The sequence below is a fragment of the Haliaeetus leucocephalus genome, unplaced genomic scaffold (assembly GCF_000737465.1).
Source record: "Haliaeetus leucocephalus isolate CR32 unplaced genomic scaffold, Haliaeetus_leucocephalus-4.0 Scaffold848, whole genome shotgun sequence".
Lineage (NCBI taxonomy): Eukaryota > Metazoa > Chordata > Aves > Accipitriformes > Accipitridae > Haliaeetus > Haliaeetus leucocephalus.
The window spans coordinates 19060564-19069729 of NW_010973284.1; the positions used below are offsets into that span (position 1 = coordinate 19060564).

The following is a 9166-nucleotide window of genomic DNA, read 5'->3' on the forward strand; positions in this document are numbered from 1 at the left end:
AAAAGATGTGTAAAAAAAAAGAGGGGGGGGGGGGGGGGGTTCAGTTACTTATTGAGCTTTAATAGCCTTCTTAAAGTAATTCTTGGGCTTTTTTATCATTATTATTTTAGAGATGGCTCCGCTGTGGAAATTGTTGGCCTATGCAAGTCTGCTGTTCGCTGGTTGCTGGATTTATCTGGGAAAAATGTGTTTCCATTCCGTGGAGTCACTGTAAAAAGACATGGTAAGAACAGGCACATCTCATAATTGTATTACTGGAGTATAAAAATAACTAAAACTATGAAATTGTGGCCAGATAACATCAGGGATGATTATCAAACTACTCAAGAAGGTTTAAGGGGAAAAGGGGAAAACTAGGGAAAGTATCTTGTATGATAAAATCTTTTGTTACTACAAAAATTTATTAAAAGTTGATATTGTCATGTCAATACTTCAAATATTTTATTCCATGTATTAAGGTGTGGATTACAAAGGAATTTTGGAGCCTAAATACCATTTCTCAAAATTGATATAAGTGATAGGATTATTATATATTATGATGATACACATCATTCATTACAAGAATGCTAAGTAAAATGACACGAGATGCTTCTCTTCTTTTCCTTTTCTTCCCCACTCCCCCGCCCCCAATATTCACAACACAGAAAACCACCTCTTGTGCATACTTACATGAGTATCTTTAGATGTCCCTTATGTTTCGGAGAGATACTGCTCTGGTTACAAAGTTACTTTGCTTTGAGCTTACCCAGCCCAAGTGAATATATATGCCCTGTAAAGCGTTTTTACTCTTCAGTAAAGGGTAATACTGGAAAGCAATTAATTTAATGGTTCTTTTATTCTATTTTAGAAAATGTGAATGAAGTGTTTGTTTTAGGTTTTTTCCTACCAGTCCTTGATAGTACAGATTCTTAGGTCATGAACTTACCTGTCACTTCAGGATTTCTTAGAATTTATGGCTAAAGTAAGACAATTTAGAATTCAGTACACAGCAATACTATAATCTGTAGATGTAGAAATAATATTTATAGGACTTGTCTTACCTCTTCTGTTCCAGAAACATAAGCAACTTTTTTAGATTTGTGTTGATGCGTGTTTACTCCCTACTGTTGTTAATCTCATGTAACTGGGTTTAAACTTCATTCATCTACTGCTGAGTCTATTTTAAAACAAACCTTAATTCCTATTTATGGTCTATACCTTGTTTCTTAAGAATAGGCTTACTGTTAGAGTTTCTAGGTTTTTTGTTCTTCTGGCCATACCATATTTCAGTTTTGGTAGTATTATCCTTTTTGCTATACTCCAGTTGTAGTTTAAGAAAAACAGGTAATATTCCTGTACTTACCTAATGTAAAACTGATGTACAATTCTTCACTGTTTTTGGTTCTTTCTTAAAAACATTGCTTATTTAAGATGTATGTGTATCTCAGTCAGGAAGTTATCCCTAGGACAATTCTGCTGACTAAAACCTGATGTTTTTCTAGTCTCACTTGAAGTTTCAGTGAGCTGTTCCTGTGAACTGTAGAATTGGCCTAAACGTGGTGAAACACCAGCTTGAGAGAGGTGATCCTAGTTCCGCTCCTGACATTGAGTGTCAGGAATTCAGGAAGAGAAAGCTTTTAGAAGTGACACTTATCCTAATGTTTTGACACTCTCTTTGAAGTCTCCAAAATAGCAAGAATATGTATACCAAGTACTATAAAAGAGCTGACATGTTACCATGATGAAATGTTAATTATAAATTTTAAACTTACTCAATTAAATATTTACTATAGATCACAGTACCTCATACTGTTTGCTTCTAGCTAGCTGCAAGTTAAAAAATGTTGTGTAAAAAAGTTGTGCATGTGTTGGAGTTGATCTGCAGTATAATTCAACTTCTAGATAACAACTTTTTGCAATGCTACTATGGCCTTTATTGTGTTAGGAGTATCTTATGTAAATCCTCAATAAGCAAAACAGTAAAAATAGACACAAGCATACTTCTGGTGTTACCACTGTGGCTGTTTTCAGAAAATAAAACCTGTATGTAACATCTTGCAGAAAAGGAGGAGACTATCACATATGATGAGTGGAACAGAAAAATTCAAGGACACTTTGAAAGGCTGTTCTTTGTCTCTGAGAACCCAGCAGATCCTAACGAGAAACATCCAAATCTTGTTCACAAACGTGGAATTTATAAGGACAGCTATGGAGCTTCGAGTCCATGGTGTGATTACCAACTCAGGCCAAATTTTACAATAGCAATGGTTGTGGTAAGTGGCAGGGGGGAAGCATTTGCACTTAAAGTTCATTGCAAGGTTCACCTGCATGGCATTATATCAGGAACATACCTTGCTTAGAATAACTTGTTGAAAGCTTTTCTTTTCCATGCTTTTAATATTGGTCCATCTTGGAGTATGTCCTAAAAATACATCCTTGACAGGACTTACCTAAATGAAACTGCTGTCCAGTGTATAGCTAGGATAAATTCGCAGTGTTCACTGTATTCAGAATGTCTTTTAAGGTTAGGTTTGGTAGGCAGACCTTTTTCCCTTCAAGGGAAAAGACCCCCTTTTTCCATTGAATTAGCTAAAAAGCATGGGTTGCTTGTCTTTATCAGGTTTGTAAAGAGCTTCAGTCATACTACTTGGCAAGTGTATTTAAAATAAAATAAAAAATTTTTAAAAATTGGATAGCTTCTGTCTTCTTGCTTACTCTGACTTTTAGGTTCCAGAAGTTGATTCAGTAATACAAAACTTGGGCTTTTTGTGGTCTTCTACGTTTGTATACACAGTCTTATGTGTGTACATGTGCAGAGTTTACTCATTGAATCTTTATTTTATTAGGCCCCTGAGTTGTTCACACCTGAGAGAGCTTGGAAAGCTCTGCAGATAGCAGAGGAAAAACTGCTCGGTCCATTAGGCATGAAAACCTTAGACCCAGAGTAAGTATAGTAGACATAAGAATAAGTGTTAATTACAAAACATGACAGTAGGAATTGTTTGACATGTGAGGATAGTATTTCTTTTGTTAAAATCCTCATACAGACCTGTGAAATAAGGCTGCAATAAATACTTGCGGAACAATTATTTTGCTGTTCTAAAAGTCCATGCAGTTGATTTGTGTAGGCAATCGCCAGGTGTTTTTGGATGCCACACAGTAAGTCAAATTTTTTATCATAAAAGATGTTGAATTTGCATCTTGATACATGCTTATATATGATACAGTGCACAGCACTACAGTTTGAGTAAAAGCATAAGTGCAAAATCATGAATTCAAGAAATTCCAAGACTATAACCATTTTCCTACTAGTTTAAACTGCATTTGGAATTCCATTGTCACGTAAAATACAGAACCTGGTGGAGACCTCCCCAACTTAACCACCATTAAATGTAAATGCCATGACAAATTTTTGGTTCATTTCTGCTTTCCATTTTTATGTATCATTTTTGTTAAGGCTTTGTTTGCGTAATTTATTTTTTCTTTCTTGCAGTGATATGGTTTACTGTGGAGTGTATGATAATGCTCTTGACAATGACAACTATAATGTAGCCAGAGGTTTTAATTATCACCAAGGACCTGTAAGAGCCAATTTCTTCAATTTTAGAAAAAGTGCTGTCACCTTTTCAAACTGACAGCTATAATAATCTCTTTTCATTCTTTCCTTAGGAATGGCTGTGGCCAATTGGATATTTTCTTCGTGCCAAATTGTACTTCTCAAAGTTGATTGGTCCAGAGATATATGCAAAAACTGTAGTTATGATTAAGAATGTTCTTTCTCGCCACTATGTTCACCTTGAAAGGTAAGACACCTGCTAACAGAGATTCAAAACATTCGTTCAAGCTAGTGGTATCCACTATGCAATTGCATGTTAATGTACAGATCTATAATATAAACAGCATCTGTTGCTTACATATAAAGTTCACTGCTGTATGTGCTATTGAAGATCTCAAGTCAGGTTTCAAGTACAGCTTTTTATAGATTGCAGAATTATTAATACTTACCCCTTTCAAGACCAGGTGAAATAAACCTTATGTAAAAATTAGGATCTAATTTCATACAAAAAATAAATTTCAGAAAAAAATGTTGGTGAGTTGTTTTTTAAAATATCGAAATATTTCAGAACAACCTGCAAAACAAAATAGTTAAAGTAGTGACAGATTAAAATTGTGGCAGATAAGCTGATGTAAAATATTGTTAGGATTTCTTGTGTTATAAATGAGGAAATTAGTATGACAGTGTTTCAGAATCTTAATAACCTTGATATTCTAAGAAGGCAGAGGAACTTGCTATGGTCCTTAAATGTTACTTTGTGTTTTGAGTTCTCCCTCTTAAAAACCAAATCCACACTATTTTTCCCTGTTTTCTGTCTGTTATGTTTTTAATTCTTAAGGATTTGAGACAAACCAAAACAAACAAAACAAAGATCTTGCCCTTGATATCTCTTCCATATAATCTGTTCTGCAGTACTTCAAATATGCATTTATTTATACCCATAACTGTAACTCAGTAGGACTGGTCATGACAGAAGGATTTGTCTGACCACACAAGGAAGAAAAGGGATTTGTTAAGCAACTTTTCGCTTTATGTAGTGTCTTGTCCTAGTGTCTTGTTTGGTAGTATTACCAAATAACTTACAGTTTAGTAGCATTCTTTGTTTTTTCTGTCTTACTACTTAAGTAGTGTACTTTTACTTGGTTTTGTATTTCATTTGTGTACAGAATTATTAATGTAGCAACAGGCTCAATTTATGAGCATTTCTGTAAGTATGTTAGTTTGTGGAAATTTTATTCCTATGGAGGAAAAAAAAGGCTTATGTAGTCATGCTATCTTCCAGCCATTATCACTTTGTAGCACCATAATCCAGTTTCAAGTGTAATTTGAATACCATTCAGTTAACTCAAAGATAATTTGTATTCTTCCAACTGCAAAACTACCTGAATGAAAAACAGGGACAACATGCCAGTAGTTTAAGTTCAGATATTATTAGTAGCAGAGAGTCTACTTTGAAGGAGAGGCACCCTCACAAAAAACTACCATTCCCAGCTGCAGGGAAAAAAATGATTCATTAGATCTCAGTTATTAAAGAACATACTGTGCCTGTAGTCATGACCTTTAGTCATGGTTCTCCGTTTCCTACTGAGATAATATTCTAAAAGGTTTTAAAATGAAATGTTCTTTTAATTTCAGTGTATAATCTAACAACAATATTTGTTTTGCTTTTTTTTTTTTTCTTTTATCAGATCATCCTGGAAAGGGCTTCCAGAACTGACCAATGAAAATGGACAGTATTGCCCTTTTAGCTGTGAAACTCAGGCCTGGTCCATTGGTGTTATCCTTGAAATCCTTTATGACTTGTAAAAGCTTATTTTGATTGATTTGATGAAACTTCTGTAGTCTTATTATTGGGCATAAATGAACACTTGGCTTTATACTGCAAGGGAAATGTCCTGTTCTGCACAATCACTTAAGCTGTGTCCTGACTTTCAAAGATGCTGAATGCCAGCAGCTCCTATGCCCTGTAACTGTGTAGGGCTTGGGTTGTTTTCTGAAAATCAGGCCATTGACGATAAAATAAAACTGCAGTGCACACTTAATGCAGAAACTTTTAGTAAGGAGCAATTTTAAGAATATGCACAAACTTAATTTTAAGTAGCTTTGGTTTTTTAGATGTTTCAAATCAAAATCTTGATGTAACAAAGTGAGGTGGCTCTTTCCTGAGCTAAAAATAAGTAGCACAGCTCTTATGTTTGTTTTTTTTTCTTTGTCTCTTAAAGAGTAAATGGATGTTTTGCAAATGCATGCTTAAAGGGGAGTAGACTAACCTATAGCTTTCTGAGTTTTTGGTATGCTTTGTGCTGTAGCACCATACATTAGTGAAGGCATAATATGTTGTCTCTCTGTTGAACTGTATTACGGGGATTTTTTTTTTGTATGTGTTCAGTTGAACACTCTATTAAGCAGCCACAGAAATAAAGTTTACAAATACTGTAATACACCAATGTTTGAAGTTATATATAAATTTTTCATAAACTTTAAACTACTTTGAGGTTAACTCGAGCAATAATGAGGTAATTTCCTATGCTAATCCATTTTTAAATTTATTTAAATACTGTGGGCCGTGCAGCAAACCTATTTCTTCATTTAAATCTCTTTTTCACCATAAGGAATTCATGAGAAACATGTGCATGTGCATACAATGCACAGCCTTTACATTAGGGGAGGCCAAAGATACAGAAGTCAATGTGCTTGACTACTTAATTAATTTATTGGAGAGGTATGGTCACCTCAGCCCTTTATTCTTAGGAATATCCTAGCTCTATTGAAGCAGGTGGAAACAACATCAGTGGGAAGAGCTATTAGCCTACCACTGGAGAAGAGAAGATGAGGCTTCTAGGCCTTTTGAAATTCCACCAATAAGAATAAGCATGCTACCTCTGTGTTTTTCTTTTGGGAAGAGCTTCCGCTGAACATGATGCAAAACATGTATGTGCTTTCATATTTGGATGCCTGCATGCTCTTACTAAGTTCCGTTCAGTGTTCCCAAACTGAAGGGTGGTTGACAGAAGAGCAGTTGGTAATTCTCAACTCTCTATTCATGCGATTTTTCCATCTTAGTGCAATAAACAGGCAGAGAGTGAGGCTGACAACACTTCCCACATCACAGAGGGGGAAAGCAAAACTGATACTGCATTTTTTTTAATATTGGACAACATATGCTGAAAAAAATATACACAGGATGTAATTATAATGCACTAATAACATGTAGGTCAAGACTTTATTGTATCTGTATTTTAAAGTTTCTGTACCCTGTCTAAAGTACAGTGCAAGTGTGCTATCTTGTTCAGGGAGATGTTACAGATAGATACATTTAAGGGCAAGTTAATAGGCTGAAGATAGATGAATTGTAAGAAGTGGCTATATTCACACTGTTTATTTGAAAGGTTAGTAAGTATTTGAACTCCCTTGCTGAAGTGTTCAGTACTTAGAAGTTATGACTAGGAAAGGTCTATATTGTACATCAACTTTTGAGCTGCTGCAGTACATGGGTTGGGAAATCTTTTATTTTCTCGACATAATGCATGAGAGATGTCATTTGAGCGAAAACGTTACTGAAATGTCAGCCACAGGTTATTTTTTTTTAATGTGCAAGAGGCATATAAAGTATTTTTTTGTAATGTACTGAACTTTCAAAAATTCTTGATAATGATTTTGAGGTTTCTGTCCTACTGTATGACTGGCTTTTTACTGTTTTCCTAGATAATTATTTCTCGTTCATTATTTCAAACTGTGTTTTATGGCTCCTGTGGTTTAGAAAGCACGAATAATACGGCAGAATAAATTGCTCTTACCTGATGAAACATTTTAAAATTGGAAGTGCAGCTTAATAGCTATGACTGTTGAAAAAGATTTTCACAAGGTGTCAAATCATATACATTGGCAATAACACTCTTTCAGTGTTGGAAAAAAACAAGAAATTATTCATCAAAGCCTTCGTATGTTATTACAGATGACTTTCTACTGTTTTGCATATTGCACTGCTGATAGAGACTGCATATTTGTCACTGCTGGTTTTTTTTTCTAATTTAATAGTAAAATTTTAAAGAAAACACCACTGTGTACAGAAAAATACGTATGTTATGGAACTTCTAAACATGCCCATTTTAATGTTGCTTCTGCACTGATTAGTTTTAGTGACATATAAATGTTTTACATAGGAAAAAATTTGTATCGTATTGGTTGACTTTGCTGTTAAGTAGCAACAAAAGTAAGATTTGAGGTTATAACTGTTGGGGGGGTTGGTGGTGGTTTATTGGTTTGGGGTTTTTTTTTTCTCTTTTTTTTTTTTTTTTTTTTTTTTTTGTTAATCACAAACCTACTGAACACTTGTTGAGCCAGACAGTTTAAAAATGAAGAGGGAAGAAAGCAAAGTTAAGTCTAACACTTACATGAGCTGGTATTCATCTAGATAAACTTTATACCCAAGTCATTATCCCCTAAAAATAGGGGATTTATGTTGACTCATCCTGAACTGTATTTTCATTCATTAGTATCACTTATATTATACACTCAAAAACTTCTAGTAATGCAAAGTTATAATCAGTAAAACATGTTTTACAAATAAACTAATATGTTATAGAAAAAAACTAAAGAACTTAGTAAGAACTGTGAATCCATTGTGTTCCAGTTGGTGTTTCTTGATCTATATGGTATTGACATTTTTCTTTTTTTCTTCCTTCCAATTGAAATAATTTTGACTGTTACTAGTGTTCGTACAGTTAATGATTTATTCAAAGATGATTAACTGAGAATTAAGTAAAATAATGTATTATTTTCGCACTGCATGTTGTAATGTAAAATGGAAAGATGAGTTTTACACGTGTCTGTCTAGCACAGCAACAACTGATTTTAGAAAATGTCATCATTTATTTCTGAAATGCACAAAATAAAATTCTTTAACTCCGTCTGAATTAACTTTTTCATGTGGTTGTTTGGAAAAAAGCCAAACATTAGAGATGATGATGCTTGTTCAGTTGCTGGCAGTTTTGCACATATCAGAGAGATCATGAACTCAGGTCAAATTAATAACAAAAAGTGCTAACAGCACTAACCAACTAAAAAAAAACCAAAAACACATAGACTTGAGCCCTATACACAGATTCTTAGGTTTGTGTCAATATTGGTCAGCAGTCTCAGCTGGGTTTGAGTGGGATGGGGCTAGTAGAGCTCTGCATGGCATGTCCCTTCTGCTATAAATTATTATAAAATTTTAAGTCATGGTATTGCAAATTCCCCAAGAGAACAGTCCTAAGGTATATGGACTAACAGCTGCCCAACCGATACACAGTTACTTTCTGTGCAAAATTTCTGTCACTGTAGAGGAAGGATTTCACTTTCCAGCTCTGCTTTGTAAAATCAAAGTCTCTCAGCACAGGTACCTGTGATAGGTAGAATGTGTTTTGCAACTACCCTGTTTTGTTGCATGCTTTATAAAATTAGGATTTTTCTAATCTTCTGTTCAAGCATTTCCTTTAAGAAAGTAATTTCTATTATTCTATTCAATAATACTTTTAATTAAACATCATAGAAATGACCAGTCGCTAAGTTGCCAAGGAGCAGGAGAGCTGGTAACCTCAGAGCTGCCAACTCTGAAACCTCTATGCCACCTCAAGCAGCTAAATGGAT

At 34.5% G+C, this 9166-nt stretch overlaps 1 protein-coding gene across 2 annotated transcripts in view; it reads left to right on the forward strand.

The window, feature by feature from the left end:
• Nucleotides 1-7812, forward strand: part of AGL (amylo-alpha-1, 6-glucosidase, 4-alpha-glucanotransferase) — a 38565-nt gene extending 30753 nt beyond the window's left edge. Inside the window, exons 29-34 of one of the 2 annotated variants that reach the window (XM_010582687.1) lie at nucleotides 111-223; nucleotides 2041-2252; nucleotides 2826-2923; nucleotides 3473-3560; nucleotides 3649-3782; nucleotides 5224-7812. In XM_010582687.1, the coding sequence (XP_010580989.1) occupies nucleotides 111-223; nucleotides 2041-2252; nucleotides 2826-2923; nucleotides 3473-3560; nucleotides 3649-3782; nucleotides 5224-5341 (763 nt within the window). In that variant the 3' untranslated portion in view covers nucleotides 5342-7812. Of the gene's footprint in view, nucleotides 1-110; nucleotides 224-2040; nucleotides 2253-2825; nucleotides 2924-3472; nucleotides 3561-3648; nucleotides 3783-5223 lie in introns of those variants that run through there. The other variant, XM_010582688.1, reaches the window with a different exon arrangement.
• The last annotated feature ends 1354 nt before the right edge of the window (nucleotides 7813-9166 follow it).